At 40.1% G+C, this 23,585-nt stretch overlaps 1 protein-coding gene across 2 annotated transcripts in view; it reads right to left on the bottom strand.

Annotated features, from left to right (window-relative positions):
- The window catches only part of LOC122088967 (DNA-binding protein RHL1), a gene marked incomplete at its 3' end in the record, with an annotated part of 35,324 nt that overhangs the window by 5,691 nt on the left and 6,048 nt on the right, over positions 1 to 23,585 (bottom strand). The window contains 6 exon segments of one of the 2 annotated variants that reach the window (XM_042658352.1): positions 9,080 to 9,128; positions 9,298 to 9,353; positions 9,435 to 9,474; positions 9,583 to 9,711; positions 11,914 to 12,029; positions 12,168 to 12,274. In XM_042658352.1, coding sequence (XP_042514286.1) covers positions 9,080 to 9,128; positions 9,298 to 9,353; positions 9,435 to 9,474; positions 9,583 to 9,711; positions 11,914 to 12,029; positions 12,168 to 12,274 — 497 coding nt within the window. 2 annotated transcript variants of the gene reach the window in all.

Here is a 23,585-nt window from a genome sequence, read left to right as displayed (position 1 = left end):
TGTGTGATTTGTGAATATTATCGATCGTTTGATCAGTGCCCATGGGGGCTATACCGAGGAGTGTCAACAAGTTTGGCTCGGTTAAGCCTAGCCTGCCTTGACCACTTTCAAGTCCCGCACTGTGAACGCCTGTTTAACTAAACGAGCTAAGGTTTTGAAGGCATGGTACGGTTTCTAATCGGGTCGGACAGTCGGTCTCGAGCTGCCATGAACGGGCCTTAATAGGGCCTTAGGAGGGTTTAGCTTTAAATGCTCTTTCCTTAAATTGAGGCTTTTGCCCATTAGGGTTCTCTGGAAACACCATCTTTAGACAAGAGGTATGCTTATGGTCTCCTTAAGATTAGCCACATGTATTGTATTAAGTGACCATGGTTGTCAAGGCGTCACCAACCACCCTGGCATCCAAGCGGTTTGCTTAGGTCCTAAGCAACTGTCACCTCTTATTGCCTTACATGTCGTCTTATATTTTTTTACTTATTTACGCCAAATATATTTCAAATAAATGTTTTTCATTTACATAAGATATTTTTCATGGATAAAAAGTACCCCCTATTTGAATCCAATAAAAATAATTTAAAAATCAAATTCCAAAAGGATAAGAAATCAACCCCCCAGTCCAAGAACAAAAACTGAATTTTTTGTTGTAGGGGTGTTTTTCAACTTTCAAATGGGGTTTTTCGCGATTCTGGAAATTTTATAAATCTTATCAAGGTAAAACATTGCTAAAAAACAAAAATCCGGTAAAATAATCTTTTGTTTTGATCTCTTTAAAATTATTTTCATTCAAGCAATTTTAACAGCAATTAGGCACTTTAAAATAAGTTTGACCAGAACATGACTCTGTCATTACAACTCAAATTTAAGCAATCTTTAACTTTTTGGAAAGTTGGTTTTGTGTTATACCTAATACAAAAATTCTCATGTAAAAATAAAATCATTTGACCAGTAAAACTTATTATAGAACAAGAGCATTTCTCTAAATGTTGATTTTTTATGACTTAATGTGATTCAATGTGACTCAATGTGACTCAATGTTGATCTTAGATGATTTGATGTCGCTTAATATTGATTTTTGATGACTTGTTGTGGCTCAATGTTTATCTTTTATGATACAATATATATATATATATTATACTAAATAATGTTAGAAAATAGTGAAAATAAAAAATAACACTTGCTCGCCTTGTTCGCCTTAAGGCGGACATCTTGTCGCCTAAGCGCTTAGGCAGCCCTCCAACTCCTTGGCACCGTTACAACTATGAATTTGAGTGTATTCTAAACCACATCAGCTCATCCCATTCCATGGTTGACATGTTTATTACTTAATGGAAAATTTTTAACAGTTCCCACATGCTTTGCATCTCCTCCTCAAAGCTCCACAACCACAAAATCCACAAACCTCAATCACCATTCGGCATTCACCACATCCAATGGATAACGTCTTTTTTGTGTTTGGTAAATCCAATGGATAACATAATAATAACAAAAAGAAAGAGAAGTACAGAGCTATGTTGAGACTAAAGAGGGGCAGGGCCGCAGGGCTCACCAAAAAATTCCAAGTACAAGCCACAACAAAATAACTTTTTTTACACTAATTTACATAACACATCCATCCTCTCATTTTGCAGTTGAGGTGAAAACTGCACAAAAGGCTGAAACAAAGAGGAAGAGTTCATCTTCCATCTTCACTCTTTGACAAGGAATAGCAAAGCCGCACAGAGTTCTAGTGGACGGCCTCATGCGGAAGCGCAACAAAAGGCAAAACAAAGAGAAGCAGAAGACAGAAAGGGAAGAACATCACTCTTGTTCCAATGGAAGTAGAGACAAAACGAAGAGGAAGATCCAAAGAGGGACAGGGGGCGTGTTAGGGTTTTTTTTCCATATGATCTTTCCACTTAATATAAGTGGTTTGGGCTTCTGGATAGACTAGGAATTTCCCATAGGTAAAGGGGTCAGGCTCGGTTGGGCCTATTACCGATCGACTCGATCAGGCACCTATCGGTTCACACCTCTGCACTGTGAACGCCTGATTAATAAACGGGCCGAGCTCAAGCCTGACACGTTTATTAAACAGGCCAGTCCAGGTGGAGCTTTAACTGGGCAGGCTCGATCGGGTTAACTAAGCCAGGCCTGGAATTGACACCCCTAGATGTACCTAAGGTTTTAAGTATCGGTACATATCATACCATAGTTGTCACAACGTCAAATCGATCCAAGGCGGTGGAGGGGTGGCTAATCGATTTGGCGATGAATCGCCCGTTATGGCGTTGCCATGGTGGTCAAATCGCCCATGTGTCATTTTTTATTTTTCCTATTTTCTAAAATTATTTAGTACGCTATTTTTTTATTTCCCCTATTTTCTAAAGTTATTTAGTATGCTACAAGCCTACAATATATACCCTATAACATATAAAACCAACATTAAGCAACGTCAAATCATCAAAAATCAACATAGCCCTATCAAAATCACCCTGCATTTTACAAAAAATCGACCGCCTAGTGAATCAGGCGTGACCTGGCGTCCATGGCGATGTGTCATTTTTTATTTTTCCTATTTTCTAAAATTATTTAGTACGCTATTTTTTTATTTCCCCTATTATCTAAAGTTATTTAATATGCTACAAGCCTACAATATATACCCTATAACATATAAAACCAACATTAAGCAACGTCAAATCATCAAAAATCAACATAGCCCTATCAAAATCACCCTGCATTTTACAAAAAATCGACCGCCTAGTGAATCAGGCGTGACCTGGCGTCCATGGCGATGCCATAGCGACGCCTATCAGCCAATGGCGACCGCCATTTGTGAGTCACGTAAATCGTAGCACTGCCATGAACTTCTTTTTCTGCCAGGATGCCAAATCACCGCCTTGGCGACGCCATGACAACTATGTATCGTACTGTATCGGTCGATAAGTAGCGGTATCGGCCCTTATCGATATGGTAACTGGAAAATTTTTAAATCCTTTTGTATCGATATGATACATACTGATTACGCACTAATACATACCGATACGTACCAATACATATCAAAACGTACATTTCACCTTATTTTTTATTTTCCATAGGGTATCAGTATGTATCGTTATGAATCGACCAATACATAACGATACGGTACGCTACAATCATATAATGGCCAAGGTGGGTCATTTCTCAGCAAAACACGATATTTTGAGAGGGGTTTTTATTACAAAGTTGCTACCAACCATTTTTTCTCTCTAACTATAGTGAATCAAAATGGGAATCCATATAACACCCATAAAAAACTACAAACCTCGGATTCAACAAAGGTAAAGCAAAGATTTAAAGCATCAAGGTCCTAAACAACAATTTCAATTGAATATACTTTTCTCTTAGTGCGATATTCTCCATTTGTGTTTATGCATAATACATGTTATATATAGCTTTTTAACTGTTTTGTAATGAAAAAGTTATAAGAAAGTGTTTCGTATTCATCTATGTATCTTTCGCGTATCTTTGATACAATACGATACCCTCTTATACGTATCTTAATTTTGGCCTACTATACCAATACTTTAATCCTTGGATGTACCCTTACCTGACATTTAGCTCTGGGTCGTGGCATGGCTCGGTGTGAGATATACATCAACAAAGTCGAAATCATGGCCAATCTCAAGGAGATTGACATAGAGCGTACCTGGTGAACGAGGCTCCCGTATGTGTGAGATTAGAGGGTAAGAACTACGTAGCCTTACCCCAAGAATTTCGAGAGGCTATTTCGACCACTTAACCACCAGGTCGCAACATTCGTACCTTACCGTTGACATAGGAGGATCCAAAAATAGGAAAAGAGCAAGTCAAGACAACAAAGAGATCCCCTGGGCGAAGGCAAAAAGCAACGTTTTGACAGAAGCTCAGGCTAGCAAGGAAGCCTAGTCAGAGAATTCGACAAGTACACCCCTATTACCCATAGCAGATCCCACATATTAATGCAATACAAGAATGAGGACGTCCTCGAATGGCCCAACATCTAGAAAAGTGAGATCATAGTAGGTATTGTGAATTCCATCAAGATCAGGGCCACGACACTGACTAATGCAAGCATCTTAATGCAGAAATAGAAAACGTAATCCAAAGAACCTTCATCGATACATAGGAAATCAAGATGACCAACACCGACGCGATCAAAACTGAGGTGACTAAGGTCCCGAAAACCATCGAGGAGCCCGACCCGAACATCGGGAAGGAAGAACGTGATAAAGGAAGACAAGAGAGGACTCCTGACGATCGTTAAGATCAAAACCACATGGTGAACCATAAGTCCCCAATCAGAGTCATCGCCTTAAGAAGCCGTATTAGTTAAAATTGTAATTTGTCCCCAAATTACCCTTTTCAATAAAATAAGAATTTAGTTCAACAACTTTGTGTCGATCATTTTTTTTAACAACTTAAGGTAACTCCGAGGTATAATAAACCAAACAGCGGAAACCAAAGCAATAAAGGGAAACTTAAGGTAGATCCACAACACCTCTAGAAATTCCCACATCATTGCTTCGTGGAACCTTCAGGTCGACTACATCCGTCCCACTTGATGGCATTCTGGATTTTGGCTCCCTCCCCCCACCCCTTTTTTGTTGCCCATTGCTGGTGATATTTAGTTTTTGTTTTAGTTTATGCTTTTGTGCTTCGTTAGGCCTATTTGGCTTCTCCTTGTTGGCTTAGGCCTTCCCCTTCCCCTCTTTCCCTTGTATATTCTTCTCCTCTTGGTAATGAATTATTTATTCATCTAAAAAAAAGGTAGATCCACGATATAGTAAACCAAGTAGCACAGACCTAACTTAAGGTAGATCCTTGGTACAGTAAACCGAGCAGCATAACTTAGGTCTATGCTACTCGATTTATTGTACCGAGGAGCTACCTTAAGTTTTCCTCATAGCTTTGGTTTATATAGCTTGGTTTACTTTACCATGGAGCTACCTCAAGATTTCCTCATAACTTAGGTTTATATAGCTCGGTTTACTTTACTATGGAGCCACCTTAAGTTTTCCTCATAATTTAGATTTATGCTAATTGGTTTATTATACCAAGGAGCTACCTTAAGTTTTCCTCATCACTTAGGTTTATACAACTCAATTAACTTTTTTTTTTTTCTTTTCTTTTCTTTTTTTTTTTTTTTGTGGTGAATAAATAAATGTATTAACAGTGGGGGAGAATATTTGGATTGACATGACTTATGGTGGTTCTTCTATTCGTGATACGATTAGGAATTCTTCTTCCCCCTTCTCTTCTTTGTATATTCTTCTCATAATGTATCGGTCGATACATAGCGATACATACTGATATTCTATGGAAAATAAAAAATGAGGTGAAATGTACGTTTCGGTATGTATTGGTATGTATCAGTGTATCAGTTGGTATCAACATATCATTATCAGAGTCCCAATATAACAAAACAATGTTAATAGTTTCAATGTCTTATCTCATCAATACCCTTCCTTTAATAAATTATTCAAAGATCGTAATACTTTCAGTTCAACTAATCAAGCACCATATAGTGTCAATGTATTATGTTTTTGCACATTTCTTTTATACCCTAAAAGCTCTGATACCATTTCTGTCACAACCCAAACCCAGACCCAGATGTCAGCTGGTGATTAACCTTGGTCTAAGGTGAGAGAATCAAGTCCGGGCTGTGCCTTTTAAAGTAGCTGGGAATGTATGGCAGAGAGTAGGATCTAAGGCTTTTTGGAATAACATCAAGGTTTTGAAGCATTGCAAGTGATCCCAAGGGTCAGACGTGTCGTATTTCGTTTTAAATTTGGTAGTTTGAATCCGCATGGCAGGGGCGCTCTCATAATCACCTCAGAAAGGGCTGATTCGCTGGAGAAGTCTAGTTCTTAATCACTTTCACAATCACATATCATACGTAAACACAATTCAAATTTGCAAACACTCCCTAGTACCTACAGTTCCTCGGGGATACCAATGGGAACTATAGTGAGACTTATCAACAAACGATTACATCCGAACCAAGTAGCAAAATAGGGAGAGGGCGTGTAGCCCGAGGTAACAGAGGTAGAGGATGGGCGGCTTGAAGAAATAGATGGGGGGTCAAAGAGACAACGGTGTCAAAGGACCCACCTTGACCATCATCCCCAATACCTCGGTTCTTCTATCTCGCAAGCCGATGAAGGTTGAGTCGAGGATGCGAGTGGAAATAAACTCAATTTCTCCTTGGCCTCCTTTGTTTTCTCCCCTAACCTCGTATCTTATATTATAAAGCATCCAATCTCCATGACGTCCTCCACTCAGATTCCTTGAGCACGAGGTCAAAGACATCAGCATCAAGCAGCACGAGCAACTTGGGACCATAAGACGCAACCCGAGACAAAAAGAGGAGCAGCCACTTGTTAAGCCACCCATCGCCTACCACCATAGTGATCCAACCAAATGCAGCCAAGCCAGACCTCAAAGAAATGGCAAGACGCTACTCAAAGATGAGGGGATCAATACGACTGAAGAGGATAAACCAACACTCATATCTGCAAGCTGACTCATCATCCTGCTGGATGAAATAAGGGCAGCATCAACACCGGGAACCATTGCAAAACAAGGATAGAACCTGTCAGTAAGGCAAACTCACGGAGAACCAAAGAGGAAGACAAAAGAAGACTCGCTAAGAGAGGGAAAAACATCCAGTGCAGGCTGTGCAGCCAAGAGATTAAGAGAACACTGGTGATGTAAACCCATATGCTGAGCTGCAATATCGAAGGAGGAAGAAGAAGGCCCAAACCAGCCAGTACTTGGGCCAGCCTTTGTGCGATCGGTCCCAGCTGGTCCAGCGGAAATTCCCAGCTTTCTTAACCTTTTATGGGGCTTTCGTCAATCACTTTTAAGATGGCATTGAAGGCTAAACACAAATTTCGCACCCTAAGTAGAGTATATTTACTTTCCAGTTGCAAGCCGCAGGACTTCTCCCATATCTGGCCGAAACCCTAATTCTGCCTGCGTTATCTTCTGTTGTTGTTGAGGTTCTGCTGGTCTGTTGGACGACTATTGAAGGGTTATTCTACTCCTATATTGAACCTACTTTGTTCAGGTGTAAGCCCTCTAACTACCCTAATATCTAGAACCTATTTTAGCCTTGTTTTAGGTTTTATTTGAGCTAGACTTGGTCAAGAGTTGTGCTTTTGGGGCTTGTTTACCTAGGATGAACATACCTTACATTAACTGGGACCAACACATTGATAAAAAAGAGAATTTAAGCAAAGAGATGAGAAGGAAAGGCCCTGCAGATGATCGTTCTCAATCGTATGACCTAGCCTATTTATGCAAGCTTTGACAGCCTAAATCCCTCCAAATGTACAAATCCTGATGACCAAAATCTTCCCAAAGGAACATGAAGCTTAAAGCGCAACATACTTTCAACACTCAAACAGACTTTACAGCTCCTAAGAAAGAAAGCAAACAAGCACAATGGAAGCACGAGAGTCCTTTCGACATACAAAATGACCATCTAGGCATCTAAGCCCCAAGAAACACACTTCACTCCCCAAATCATCGAACGGAAAATGAGTCTTCATGTCACTGAAGAATATCACATGATCTCCAAGAATGCGTATCCACGAAGCATCTACTCAAGGCACCCCCTCAATATATGGGAGATGTTAAAAGAAGGTTGAAATCTTTCTTAAGGCTCAAGAAAAACCAGGGAGACGTCTAGCCAGCCTATACATCGTCAGATAGAAACATGACAAGACAATTCGATAGTCGTCAGATGGAAGCAACGTGACAAAAAAATTCAAAAAAAAAAAAACGGCCGAGCATGGTACATGCAAAACCAAGACACCAACCACCAAAGTCTAAACGCCGACCTGAAAGACTCCGCACAACGATTTTGGAAAAATAGAAAGTGTATTCTACTCCTTCAGCCCTTTCTAAACCCGAAGGAGTGGGGGCCATCTGATATGCATGAAATCACCCAACCAACCAGTGAAATACATGTGGCAAAGGATTGGATCTATTCTGACATCGGCCCAGAGCCACTTTGTAACCACCGAAGAATCAACTCCCCACAAACAATAGTTAAGGGCCATCCATAACTCTCTATGATCCATAATAAGGACAGTTACAAGAGGAATGTGGGTCATTCCGGTAACAGCTCAAAAGGTTACTAACTCTACCAGAACAAATGAAGGGTCGAGACACAAAAGATTGGTCAATTTCTCTTCACACTCTGAGCCTATTAAATTCATATGGTTGTTTGCCCGAAATCGGACTTAGGCATAGAAGAGTCCCCCACCGGTGCCCCTCCGGTCATCTCCCTTGTTCTATATTTCAACTCTCCGTGTGCAGATTAGCTCGTGTAGATCTTCCCCAGCAACAACAGGCAACTGCTTAACCACATTCTTACAGCCCCTTTTCTAATTTTATTTAACTCATTCCTACAACCCACACAACTCAACAGTCTCTTTAACCACTTGAGGACTGACCCAGGCTTGAAATGAACTAAACCAAAACCCATAGCTATAAACCTTTTTCTTTTAGCTTGAAACAAGATTACTTGTCATTCCTTTACCTAGCTATACTAAATAAATAAGGAACTTATTTCATTCATCACATGCTAGCTAGGATGTGGTTGCAGCTACTCATTCATGGAATACAATTGCCACTCATAGAATTGATTTTCAATGTTTGGAAACAGACTATAAGATCTAGGACTCGGATATCTCTCGAGGCACATACACATCTTGAGGCCCCTTTCCCTCCCATAACATAGGATGCCTCAATCTCTTGGATGCTCCTAGCCTCCTACATTAGGTATTTTGAGCTGTTGGGTCCACTATCCATACCCAGTCTAATGCAACATAGCCTTAGACCAGCTTGATAGAAGTTTAATATGAAAATTGCAAATGAACAAAAGACAGAGGCAACTCATATTTCGAAAGTATAATAGGGACACATTTAGTTATTTCAGAATTCATTTGAAACAAAATTCTTTTTTTTCTCAAGTCAACCGAATGAAGAACCAAAGGTTTTAAACATCATTCTTGTCGAGATCAGTGTACAGGTAACAAAGATAGCATCTTCTATGATTAAATGCAACACTTACCAGCCTTTCTTTCCTTGATCATTGATCCCTTCTTCCTGGGTTTCACATCCTGTAACAACAATTACTCAGCTTTTAACAGTAATTCGTCTACACAAATAAAAAGCAGCCAATGATAGAATCTCAGATTAATCCCATTGTCAATATTTATCACTAAGGAAAAAGAGTTAGGATCTGAAAGAGAACCAAGAAGCATGAAATTCCAGAAGATTCAAACTTACTTCTTTTTGAGCAGCCTTTTGTTTCAAATCAGTTTGCACCAACTTCCGGCCAGAAACTGGAAGCATAAGTAGTTCTAGCACTCAGTATGTCAATTACACTATTCCATGATTAAAGAAGGAATAAAAAAGTAAGCAACCTTTAGGTTTTGGGGATGTCCTTGAACTTCTTCTGGACTTCTGAAAGGGGGAAAAACATACGCTTTACATAAGAAAGTGGTGCTTTTATCAGTAGAAAGCAAAGAAGAATTGTATATAAATATATATATATATATATAAGAACCCTGCCAGTCTGGCGCAGGAAACACCCAGACTGGTGTGGGTGCGAAAAGACTGCGTCCCCCCCCCTGTGTGCGCTGAAGACGCTCCCATGCACCCTCCCATTGGCCCACACGTCTGGCATACCCTGAAGCAGACCTGCAGGGATCTTTCGCCATATATTAATATATATATATATATAGAGAGAGAGAGAGAGAGTTGGCATCTAACTTAAAACAGAATTCTAGTTAGAATATGGTTTTAAACAGGCAAGGTCAAAGTCAGATTCATTTAATCCACATTCAAGTCCAGCTTTCTATTACTCCATGTCAAACAATGGCCAACCCAGCATTCTGGTCAAATTTAGGACTCCAAATCCAAAGCCTGGAAATGGATCCAGAAAACATCTGGCTACCAGCAGCTCTACTGTCAGGAACGCATCCTGGATCTGAGTCGGACTGGAATATTCTTTTTTTCTTTTTCTTTTTTTTTTTTTTTGGGGGGGGGTGGTGTGGGGTGGGGGGTGGGTGAATAAATAAAATCATTACCAAGCAGGAGAAGGAATATACAAGGGAGGGGAAAAAGGGGGGAGGAGACAAAACCTAAGGGGCTCAAACCCAAAAGGGGAGGAGGCAACAGCTAGCAGCTAAGCTAAAGGAAACAATGACTCTGGGGGGGACTAGGACAAAATGGAATGAGGCAGGCCCCGGAGACAACAATAACCAGTTCCTTAGGGTGTTCCTGACATTTCTGCGAATATGCATCTTAAATCAAGCAACAACAACAACAATTGTATATAAATAAATAAAAGATGGTGGGATCCAGCCTACGCCATTTCATGCCATAAATTTCAGAACATAGATACATATGGCCCACAAGCAGCAGGCCTTCAAAGTACAAAGTTTCAGTTTCAACCCATGTTTCGGCCTAGTTAGAAACCAAAAAATTTCAAGTTTCGGTTGAAACCTGATAAGTTTTGGCTGCAGGTTATTGCTGATTTCGAGGCCTATCAGGCCAAATTAGGTCCCGGAACTTCTGGGAAACCATATTCTAGTCCCTATATAGTGAAACCCTTGTATTGTTTTAAAAATGTTTGTTTGTCTATATAGGTTGATAGTGTATGTTGTACGGTGTTGTATGCTTTCTCTAATACAATTATTTGTTCTACACAAATTTAGTACTAGAACACACATAATTCAATTAAAATAACTAAAATAGGCATCAGGAATAAATAAATATAAATTTATAAACCATTTCCTATATAATTGAGCTCCCACCACTTAGTATTAACCTTGTTTTTTTCACAAATTTATTTTCTGCTGAAGATCATGGCAAGCAGGGTGAGGAGCTCAATATGATGGAATCTTCCCTGCAGAGAAGTTGCCCTTAAATGACGACCATTTTAGGCATTTGACTTCGACCATGAATGTCCAGTCTACGGTGTCTGAGAGGAGGAATCCAAAACGGGGCATCTCTAACAGGAGGAACCAATTCAGAGATACCCTTAACATGGAGGACCCAAAATGAAAAGTACTCATATCCCCCTTACTTATCATCAAACACCATATTCCCCTTACTAATCCTCTTGTTTGGCTTGATCCTATGACTGAAACAGTAGATTACTCCAAGTGACAGAGTTAGGCCCACCAAGCAGAAGACAGTTGTGGGTCATATCCCATGTCACTCTGTCAATATATTTCGAGGTGACTCTTTCAAACTAATACGTATCTGCAAGATCTTAATCCTGGGGAAAGGAAATTGAACAATCCTTCTAATTGCACTAAATCATGCAGTACAGAAATTTTGAAATGCAAAACATTAGCATAACGAAAAGCAATGGAAACAGTCCTCAACTCAATTAAGACAAATAAAATATAAAATTCAAACAAATTCAAACAAAATGTAACAAAATCTTACATTCTGAAACCAAAAAAGGCGAACTCCAAATAAAATAAATATGACTAACGCCAAATATCGCTCCAAGTAGAAATATTAAGCACAAAGTACCAAAACAATACCCTATTAAGATGCATCAGGTTTACAGAAGGTATTCAAAATTTCAACTCAATTCCAGGAAGAGGATAGATGCATGATGCATCAGGTTGGCAGAAGGCATTCAAAATTTCCAAAATCTTTTGCCACCTTTTAACATCAATAGTGCACATGATTACAGGGAAATGCATAAAACTACAGAAAGATTGAAAAAAATGCGCAAGTGTTGCGACTTGTGACTTCGTTATACATGAATACATAGAAGACCTCAAATTCAAGAAATAAAGTAAGCTGTTTATTACTGTTGCCATATTCCATTGAAATGATATTACATCTTCACCGATTTGGTCAGAGGTTATAAAGCCTTACCTTTTCTTCCATTTTCTCAAACATTGATGATATGGTAGTTTGAACAAGAGGACCACGTTTACTGAGAGGAAGTTCTTTAGACTTCTTTACAGACAAGGAGAAGCCTTCAATCTTATCTGAAAAAAAAAGTCCTCGCAGGAACATTTTTCATTGTCAGTGGAGTGGATTACCAAGCTGGATTTTCCAGTATGTTAAGTCAAAATGAAAGGCAGAAACGTATACATAATAAGGATTTGCAAAGGTACAACTTCTACCTGCATCATCAAGATCCTCACTTGATGCCTTTTCCTTAATTTCAGGTATGTCAGCATCCATGTCAGGAGAACCTTCTGAATCATCACCAGAAGAAGCATCTGCAAAGCTAAACCAGAAAATAGAGCCAGAAGGGGGTGAGACGGGTGACATATATTAAAAGGTTAAAACTAGGAATGTTTTAAATTATAGAACTTGATAAAGAAGAGGGTAGCATTTATTTCAGCCAACAGTGTGGTGGAAATTAACAGAAGGCTAGATTTCCATTCCATGATGACACAAATTTTTGCAAGGCTAATTTTCACTTCTTCCAGATCAAATAAGAACTAAATCGAAGACTAGAGACATCTAAGGATTACAAATACAAGGTGGGAATAACAGCATGAAAACAAAACTTAAACAACAACAACAACAAACTCAGCCTTATACCAACTAAATGGGGTCGGCTACATGGATCCATGCTAAACAGAATAACAGAAAAAAAAAAAAAAAAAAACAGAACTAAACTAAACAAAAAAAGGAAAACTGAGGTCCACACGAAAATAGGAGGAATGAAGAAATGATGAAATGAGAGATGAGAAATGAGAAAAGAGAAATTAGAGGAAAAAGGCACAGCCCAGCAGGTCAGGAGAATCTCAGCTAAATGGGATCGGCTACATGGATCCTTACCCTCCAATATGCTCTATGCAGCTACATGGAACTAAAACGATTTAAGCAAGAAAAAATGAATTTCATAATACTCATTTCAACTCAAATAAGTCTTCTTCCAACAGACTAAAATCTTAACCAGCCCTCTTATATTTCGTAACTGATGGACCGAGAAGAAAAGAATAGAGTGAGTTTAAGACACACTTGGTGGCATGAGTGGCAATTGAGTACCTAGTCAAGGTGGATTCAGCATTGCATCATTGAAATTTCCAGGTTCTGCAATAGATGATACTAGTGATGAAATCTCAGGGCACAAAACTCTGTTAGTCTGTTTTGGGATCGGTATGGGCCCACGAGAACAATAGATATCTCAATTTATGAGTTTTGTGGCAATACTATAAATATGCTGAAGTTCAGGACCAACAAGTGAAGAGCAAACAAGGGGTTCAACTGGAATCAAATATTTAAGCGGGGAAAATTCTAGAAACTAACAATAAATAAAGGGAATGACTGGAATAAACTAAGAACTAGACAGGCTTTTCGGTAAATATAGATAATAGGGTTCTTAATTATAACATGGGACGTTATCTTCAACCTCTCTGTGACACCCAAGAAAACGGCAAGTACCAGACCCGCCTGGGAGATCTGTGAGGTATCCCCACCAAGAATACGGCAAGTACCAGGGGTTTTGGGAGATCAATGAGGATATGCAAACTGTAGTCCCACATTGCCTAAGAGAGATTACTAGGCTAGTTAATAGCCTCTAGCCTCCTTAACATGGCACAACGCGTTTTAAAGTATTAAGACCTATGGGCCAAAGAGGGCACTGTTGTGCAAGGTTAATGAGACCAGAGCATTACAAATGGTATCAGAGCAGACCCCGACAGCGTGTGGGGCCACAACGGGGATGCTATGCCAAAAGGGGGGAAGTTGTAATACCCAAGAATACAACAAGTACTAGACCCTCCTGGGAGATCAATGAGGTGTCCCCACCAAGAATATGGCAAGTACTAGGGGTTTTGAGAGATCGGTAAGGGTGTGCAAATTTTAGTCCCACATTGCCTAGGGAGAGATTACTAGGCTAATTAATAACCTCTAGCCTCCTTAACATGGCACAACGCGTTTTAAAACCTTGAGGCACATGGGCCAAAGAGGACAATATTGTGCAAGGTTAATGGGGCCGGAGCGTTACACTCTCAACAGGAACAACCAAGGTGGAACTAGAATTGGTTCGATAGGCAGCCTCTAATGTAGATCAAGCCTGCAAAAGAAGGGGGGTGCTGGTTCCATCAAACTAGACCAGCCAGCCACAATGTTGGCCCATCAAACCAACCCATGACCATGGTTCGAGAACTCGAGCGAAACATGCGAAATTACAGGTATCGACCAAGGTCGAAACGAAACCATAGAGGATTTTAAAAAATCACCTGTTTCGACCTAGTTTCGACAAATTTCGACAAGGTTTCCCATGTTTCAGTCGAACATGGGAAATTTCGCATGTTTCAACCTGGTTCGATCATTTGGATTGAACCAGGTCCTATTTAAGTGCTTTGAATAGGAAATCAGCCACTGTTTTGAACATATTTCGACCTTCACAAGAGCATTCTCTCTCCCAAGTGTGGGAAACATGGGGAAACAGTGAAGATTTTGATTTTTTAACCACCAAACTTCAAATCTAAGGCTGATTAGTGCTTCCTCTATACAAGAAAATCATCTTGGACCAAAAAGGTAAGTTCTAAGTTCTCCAAAAATCATTTTTTTTATATAATATATTATTAAATATGGTAGAGTCATGTCAATTTTTTATATGTTGCTTAAGAGGACCCGATCTACGCATTCACAGTGGCCAAATTTTTTTTTGCATGTTAATGGCTTTTTTTATTTTCTGTTTTTAAAAATGCATTTACATACATTTTTTTGAAAAAAAATAGGTTAATAGTTGGTCTTTGGTGTTCAACTTAATAACACCATCAGCTGATCTACAAGTTGATGGTTTCATTTTTTTTTTTTTTTTTCTTCGAAAAGTCATTAAATATATGCTGAAATTATTTAAAAAATGTAATTAATTACGAAAAATTGTCTATTATGGTTTGAAAATTCAAGAAATTTATTGAATGTAATACAAATGCATTTACAATCATGTTTGTAACCAAATGTGATGTTTCTTAATTACTTATTATTTATTAATTAAATAATTATTTTTAAAATATTTTTAAATAGGGAAAAAATATAATGCTTTGTTGGGAATTTGCAATTATCTTTAATTGTTCTTATGAGTCATTATGTATGCATATATGTTTATAATTGGTCACATTTTTGTTTGAACAATGTTTCTAGGAAGATTTTAAGTGCTGCATAATGACTGATAGAGGTGGGGACATTGCATAGCTGCATGGGAGACCCCTATCAGTTGATAAGAGGAAGTCGCAATGTAATTATTGCCAGAAAAAAAATCATGTCTGGTGGGGCCACAAGATTAAAGTGGCATCTCGCAGGTGGGGACAGGAATGTGTTGGGCTGCCCTAATGTATCCAATGAGATCAAGAGGAGTATGTTGGAGCATTTAAAAGGAGAGTTGCAGAGGAGGAAGGAGAAGAGGGCAGTTAGGGATGAATACCTTGATGCTTGTCTTGAGTCATTGCCAAAGTTGGGGGAGCAAGATTATGACAATGAGGAACCTGACTTGGATGATGTACAAACGGCACAAGAGGCTGAACAATTTAGGAGGACTTTTGTAACAAGCAGAACCCAACATGATATTGATGAGGAAAGACGGGTACAAAGGGCTAAGGGAGCCGGTTCATCTCGAGCAATTGAAGAAGACCCTGAGCCACAAAGGAGGAGGTTGAGACATAGAGAGCCAGATGTTTCATTGAGGAGGTCCCAGAGCGTGAGGGACCAACCCCCAGCCTCAGCCCGACCCCCACCACCATCTCGTAACCGTAATGTTGATGTTCTCCAATCTGATCCTGCATTGTATTGAAGGCAGGACTCGAAACAGTTAAAATTGAAGCAAATGTGGAGCAATGTTAAGGAGACAATGGGGATGGTTTTCTCCAAATGGGCTTTCTATCATAGCATTCCAGCCAATGTGACCACAGGGTCATATTACCAAAACATGCTAGATGAGATTTGTAGGGCTGGTCCAAGTGTGAAGGGGCCAACAGCTTATGAGATGTACAATGTATATTTGCTAAAGCAAAAGAAACAGTTGGTAGATTACATTGCAGATCTGAAGCCAATGTGGGAGTATTATAGGGAAAACCGTGATGTGTGATGGATGGACTGGACTCACTAGACGGTCCATCATCAATTTCATGGTGAATTGTGATGGAAGGACAATCTTACTAAAGTCAGTTGACGCATCCAGTGAGAAAAAAGATGCCAAATACATCTATAACCTCTTGAAAGAGGTGGTAAAGGATGTTGGGGTCAAGAATGTGGTACAAATTGTCATTGATAATAGGAGCAACTTCAAGAAAGCTGGGGAAAAGCTAATGAACAATTGAAGGTACTATCTATTTTGGACTCCCTGTGCAGCCCATTGTACAGATCTCATGTTAAAAGAAATGGGAACTTTGAGATTGTAAAAAGTGTGGTAGAGAAAACGAGGCAGGTGACAATATATGTGTACAACCAAGGGTTTGCTCTGAACTTGTTAAGAACAAAATGTGGTGGGGACTTGGTGAGGCCAGGATTGACAAAGTTCGCAACGAACTATATCGCCTTGAAGAGCGTTGAGACGAAGAAGTCTGGATTGAGATCCATATTTGCTTCTGAAAAGTGGTTTAATTGGGATGGATCTAACTCTCAGGGAGGAAAAGCAACCCAGACCACTATTTCTAGTGAAAAGTTCTAGGATGATGTCAAGAAAATGGTGAAGATATTAGATCCGATAGTGAGCGTCTTGACACAGAAGAAACCCACCTTACCAATCATATGGGCAGCCATTGAAATGATGAAGATGGAGGTGGAAGCAGTGTACCAAAAGGGTAACAAGAAGTTCCTTACCATAATCAAGGACCACTGGGAGAGATAGCTCACACATCCTCTGCATAAGGCTGGTTAGTTTTACTTTATTCACCCTACTTGAACTTGTTAATACTGACATATAATTTTGCTTATCCAATATTCACCTCAACTATTTTTAGCTTATTACCTAAACCCCAAGTATCAATACAAGCATAGGCTTGGCTTCAGAAATGATCTCATAGATGCAGTTCACACCGTGGTGGAGAAGATTGAGTTAAACCCAACCGCACAGAATATCATCAACATGGAGGTGAGTGTTGAAGATATTAATTGATGCAATTATATTAACCTAGAATATGAACATTAAGTTGCTAACATTGGTACCGACGTACAAATGAAAGTCTTTAGAGATGGAACTAAGAGGTTTGGCCGTACAGCGGCTGTTGCGGGTCGAGATACCACTGGTGTTGGTTGGTCCAATGACCTTGTTCTATTATTTCATATTCAGCTATGCACCATCAAAGAAACCCACCTAATAGTCTCTCATTGTTTTGTGCAGCTGAATGGTGGGTGCAATATGGAAGAGACTCACCCAACTTTTCCAAAGTAGCAATTAAAGTGTTATCTCAGACATGTTCTGCCACTGGATGTGAGCGTAGTTGGAGTACTTTCAACCTCATACACTCCAAGAGACGGAATAGATTGGGTGCTACACGGCTGTCTGACTTGGTCTATGTACACTATAATATGAGATTGAAAGAAGAGCACATATGCCTTGGCATGGAGAATGATACTACCCCAATCGAGCTAGCCGATATCTTCCAATTTGAGTCAGATGATGAGGATCCCCTTTATGAGTGGGTTAGAGATCGAGGTGAGCCACTTTTAGATGAGGTTGGTGGTCGGCCTAGCAGTCAAATTGCTTCAGGAATGGGTGTTGATATGGAAGAATATATGTCAGAAGACAGGAGAATTCACACTAAGTCACCACATCCATTTGAGGCCCACCCTGGTGCTAGAATTAAAGACGAAGAGTATCAGTCCCCTTCATCAGATTCCACTCGGTCCCCTAACCAGACACAAGGTGATGATGATGATGATGATGATGGTGGTGGTGGTGGTGGTGGTGGTGGTGGTTGTGATATCGGTGATAGATTAACTGCCATACAAGCTGAAGAGGATAGATTAGCTGCCATGAAAAGTGACACGGTTCCACAACTAGCTCCATTCAGATTCTCAAGGGAGACTGAGTTCACACATGCCACGCAAGATGAACATCATGGTTCCCGAGAACAGAGAGGCTATAATAGAGGACCACGCAAAAGGTTCAGGCCTCAAGATGAGGCAGATGAGATGGGCTAAAGCATATGGATACATCTAGTTTGTCTACCATAATGGAATCCATGAGTTTGGGACATGGTGGAGGATCTGGGCATTGGCGTGCACCAGATTTCATTGACTCGAGCCCCAGTCCAGTACATCATGGTGATAGTGGCTTTGAGAGCGCCGGATCAGCTGCATCGCATTATGGGTATCCGGGACAGTATGGTGTATATGCCAGTGGAACATCCTTCGAGAGCACAGGTTCATTTGGATATGGTAGTGGTTATGGACAGTATAGTGAATCTTCTTCCTCATTCGAACAGGAGGGTTGTACAGGTGGTGGGTCATCTTTTGTTGACAGTATCTTTGCGTATCCATCCCAGCCTTCTATGCCATACCCACAAGGGCCACAACCTATGATTCTGACTAACCCATTCCCTAGGTTTAGATACCTAGCTAATGTTGATGATGAATCTTATACAAGAGCAGTGAGAGACTACCAAGATAATTGGGCCCAGAATATGTCATGGGATACATGTCTCTCACTCAGAGGAGCGGTACAACATCTGCAGTGGTACGCAGCTCGTGGGATGGAACCGCCTAGACACTCTACTTGGAATTGAGTCACTACTTTCGGGTGTTGAGTAATTGAGACACTACTATATTTTTATCTATTTTGGATCATTTGGATTATTTCTTATGTTTTGATGTAGATTGTAGACTATATATAGTCATTATGTAGTAAAGTTTCAAAATTTAAGCCAAGAAGTCAGCGTAATGATTATCGACCCTTTGGTTCACCACACAAGACTTTGTGTTTTTTTTATGAAACTAATGATGTGAATGTGTTAGAAATGTTTAAAATAGGATGTACACAAAAAATCAAACAAAAAAAAAACACTGTTTGGGGGTCGAAACCTAAGTTTCCACCATATTGGAAAAAAATCCCCGGTATCCTCAAAATTTCCCCAGTTTCCACGAAATTTCGGTCTCCCTAGAGGTCGAAACCCGATACCGTGAACCTTGCCCAAGACCAGAAATTACTGTTCACATGAACAGTACCTGTGAACAGTAATTTGGTCCCTTTTTTGTTTCCATTTTGTGTTAACAAGTAGCCAAAGTCAGTTTTAGTATTCTAGAAGAGTCCTTTATGGTCTAATGTTAGTTTCTTAGTGAACAAGTTAGTATTTAGTTGCTAAAAATAATTAGTTTCTATTTTCATGTTAGTTTCTACTTTGGGTTTGTTTCTAAATTGTTTGGTTGTACCCTCTATTATATGAGAGAAGTTGATGTAATACCTTGAGAATGAATAAATGAATGAATTATACAGCCATTGTTGCTCCTTACTCTTGAGATAGGATGTTCAACAGTTGGGATAGCTATGGGTGAGAGACCCAAGCCGAGATAGCCATTACCCTACCCCCACCTTCTTCTACAATCACTTTTTTACTTCTTTCCTCTACTTTCTATTCTTATTCTACTTTTATTTATTTAATATTATTGTGAGAACATAGTCCCAACCTTTGTTGAAAAAGGAGCACAAATCCAAGCTACCGAATCCAGCTACAGGGCTTTCTCAGGAAGAATTTCAAGGGTGTATCTTCCAGAACTAGTACTCTGATTGCTGTAGGATTTTAAGGGACGAGTTCGATCACCTAGCAAGCAGCTGAAGCCAAAGTGTATCATTCGATTTGACTAATAAGGAAGGAACTCAAAGTGAGACGGCACTTTGTTAAGGACCTTAAGAGGACCACTTAACCCAAATTTGAGGATCATCCAATGATTCAAATTCCAGTCCTTGACGAATCATCAAAAGTTTCATTTCTCTTGCAAATTTGTTCAGATTTTGATGGTTAGCTCCCTTATAGAGGATCTCTATTCAATCCAAAATTCAGCTCCATCTAAGTTGTGGTAGTGAGTAAACGAAATCTCCTCTATCCACCTCTACTTTCCAAATCTAAGTTTTTGTTGAATCTGAACTTGATTTGTGTTTGGAGTTTATGATGGATCCTACTAGGAGCCTAGGACTAACTACCCATTGGTAATTTAGTCTTACATCACCTCCATGATGGACCTCATGAAGAAAGCACTCCAGCTTTGGAAAGGTAAACTTCTTTCTTATGCCGGTCGGTTGGAGCTCTCCAGATTTGTGCTCCAATCAATGTACCTATATTGGTTGGGTATTTATGTCCTTCCTCACTCCACAATCAAAGTTGGGGAGTCCCTTATCAGCTCCTTCCATTAAAAAGGAGTGGACTCTGCAAAGTTCCTCCACCTTCTTAGCTAGGCTTCTGTGTGCCTCCTTAAAACCGAAAGAGGGCTGGGTTGGGTCTCAAAAGAATGAAAGAGGTCAACTCCATGAGTTTCCGCAAGCTCATTTGGAAGATTATCTCCAAGCACAATAGTATATGGGTCTCTTGGGTTTACTCATCCCTCCTCAGATCTAAGTCCCTTTGGACCGTCTCTTCTCCCCCTGACACCTCTTGGGTTTGGCATAAGATTCTTAACATTTGGCATTCTACTCTCGGCTCCATTTTCTCCTCCCCTGCTTGTCGATATCTAGGCTGCCTTGCCTCCAATTCTCCCTAGTCACCATCGAGTTGATGATAAAATCCTTTGGCTCCCTTCATCCTCAGTCAAGTTTACATCGTCCTCTGCCTGGGATTGTCAAATTTAAGGGTCCCCTTGTATCTTGGAACAAAGTTGTCTGGGTTAAAATCCACATCCCCCACCACAGTTTTACTGCTTGGAAAGCCCTCTCTAATTGCCTCCCCACTCAATTTTATCTACTCTAATGGCAAATCCAAGTCCCCTCCCCCTGCTATTGCCTTACTCTTCAATCTATAACTATGGCCAGAGAGTCAAATAAGTCGAGAAGAAAGAGTCTGAGGTTGGGTCAGACGAAATACATCTTGGTTGGTCTCACCAGCACTAGAGATTTTGAATTTATAGTTTCTTTCTTATAAATAAATAAAAAAGATTAAATTTTTTATTTTTCCATATCTTTTTAATATTTACAGTGGAAGACGAAACACAACGAAAGAGGGAGGACGAAGAAGACAGTGTTGGAATGGTGTTGAAGATGTTGACCATCTTTCTTTCTCTTGCCTCTTCTCCTCAGTTATCTGAAGATGATCCTCAGAAGCTACTGGCCTACTAGTAAAAGAGCTCTTCTCCTCAGCAGAGAGTGGATATGGGTTGACATGACTTTTGGTGAATCTTCTATTTGTGACACTGCGGGAAAGCTTGCCTTTTGTGCCACCATCAACCACATCTGGATGGAGCAAAATCTTCGTAGATGGACGTCCAACTCTAGATCCTTCGACAAGATTTGGAATTCCGTCTAATTTGATGTTAGCTTTAAACTTGCTTCCCTCCCCCACTGTAGTGTTAAGGATTCCCCAAGGAACATGCTTCCTTCCACCAACATTCTGTCTCCCCCCCCCCCCCCCCCATGATGGCTATATCCCTCCCGCCTTGTGATGGCTTATTTCCTCCTTTTGGTTTGCGATTTCTTTGCTCCCCTTCCCTTGGCTGGTTGCTAGCCTTTCAGCCCCCTATTCTCCACTTGTATATATTTCTTTTTGTCGATGATGAATTATTTATTCATCAAAAAAAAAAAAAATTTTCATCTTGCTCCTGATAAAGAACTGAGTGTTTCCAACTGAGGATTGTCCAGAAAGTCACCTCAATGTCCGGTCAGCCATGTCAAAAGAAAAAGATGGACTCTATATCCACCTCCCTCCCTATTAACTGCAAAAGCATGGTAGTTTTCACGTCACTCAAAGTCCTCTTCAGAAACCACAAATCTGTCTTCTCTGACATTCTATGAATCTTGACCAAATTTCCATCTCATTGCTCATTGGTATTCTCTTCTTCCTCCGACAAAATTGCCGAATCTGTAAAATTGATTCTCATTCATGCTTCACCTCACTTCTTGCCACAGTTCCACTTGAGGTTCCATGTTACAAACACCATTCCAAACCACTAAATTTCGGTAGAAACTTCTGCAAAAATCTAGACAAGTTCTAATGTAAGGTAGGTTCACCTGAAGGCAAAAACAACCCCAATAATAAAACTCCGAACCAAAATCAGATCTAGACACAGGACAGATAATACAAATAGAGCAACACTAGGTCTAGAACAGGGCTGAAATAGACTCGCAGATTAGAGGAATTTAGAAGTCTCACATCTGATCAAATATGTTCTAGGGTAGACCTGAATAACTCCCAAAGTACTTCCCCAACAGGGCTGCAACAGTGTAGCAAAGAGCAGACACCCCTTGCTGAAATAGGGTTTCAGCATAGAAAAAGAACACCTGTGGTTGGCTTTTGGCTGCGCAGAGGAGGCTGAAAGCCTGGTCGAATGGTCGCCATGGTGTGGCCTGCAAACCCTCCAAATGGTTTCCTAATCAGATGGCTGGTTAGGGAAATATGGAGAAAATCGATGGAGATTGAAAAACCCTGACACCTGGCTGTGATTGATCTCCCCCTTTGGCTGTCTTCAAGGCTGATCCATGGGTGTCTTGCAGGTCTTCAAAAGTCTTCAAGTATCACCCCAATCACTCTCTCACAAATACAGACACACAAGAAAATAAAAGAATGGAAAGAGATAATCGACGGGGGTTTGAAAAGGGTGGAGGAAAATGGTGGAATGGATATCTCACCCCTCAGGTTTTGAGCATCATACCCCTCAATGAGTTAGGTATCTTGCCTCTCAATCAAATATTTTTAGCCAAGAGTTTGCACTCAATAATTTCATTAATCAAAGTCTCTCCATTACAATCGATGGGTGCCTCCTTTTGTAGGCTCACAAAGCTGAAATCTAAAATAAAAAACTAAAAGCTGTAAATAAACTTCCTAACTTGAACTCTAACTTGCTAACCAAGTAGGAGTAATTTAGAAACTAAAACTGAACTAGGAAAAGGAAGCTAGCCTAATTGCAAATAGGAAACTAATTGACTAACTAAAATAGAAACTAAATTTAATACAAAATAGAAACTATTCCTAGTGTAGTTCGATGGTTGTTGTAGCTCCCTTCTTGAAATTGTTTTCCACCAAATAAGGACTGTTGGGATCTTTTGGAAGATCTTTTGGTGAACAAAACTTGGAGACCAAGTATGCTGTTGATGGGAAGGTAGCTGGCTGCTGAGCTGGCCTGAAGGAACCAAAAAAGAAAACTAAGTAGCTGCCAAACCTGGGCTAGAAAAACTGCTGATCAGTGGGCTAATCAGGGAAGCTTCTAGAGGCTGTGTTAGGGGCTGCAAAGGCATGGTTCGATGGCCCCTAAAGGGCTGGAAAGCTGCTGCACAGCTGGCCCAAGGCTGGCTCAGAATAGGCCAGATCGGGGCTGGCTCTTTGGGTGGTTCAATCTATCTACATCAAGTTCTGTACCAAGGAAAACAAAAAAAGGTAACTAGATCCCCTCTTTTCAAAAGGCTTTATCAGAAGCACGACAAATTCGATGACCTTCTTTTT

Source organism: Macadamia integrifolia, chromosome 9 (assembly GCF_013358625.1).
Source record: "Macadamia integrifolia cultivar HAES 741 chromosome 9, SCU_Mint_v3, whole genome shotgun sequence".
NCBI lineage: Eukaryota > Viridiplantae > Streptophyta > Magnoliopsida > Proteales > Proteaceae > Macadamia > Macadamia integrifolia.
This window is presented reverse-complemented; position numbering and strand designations above follow the sequence as displayed.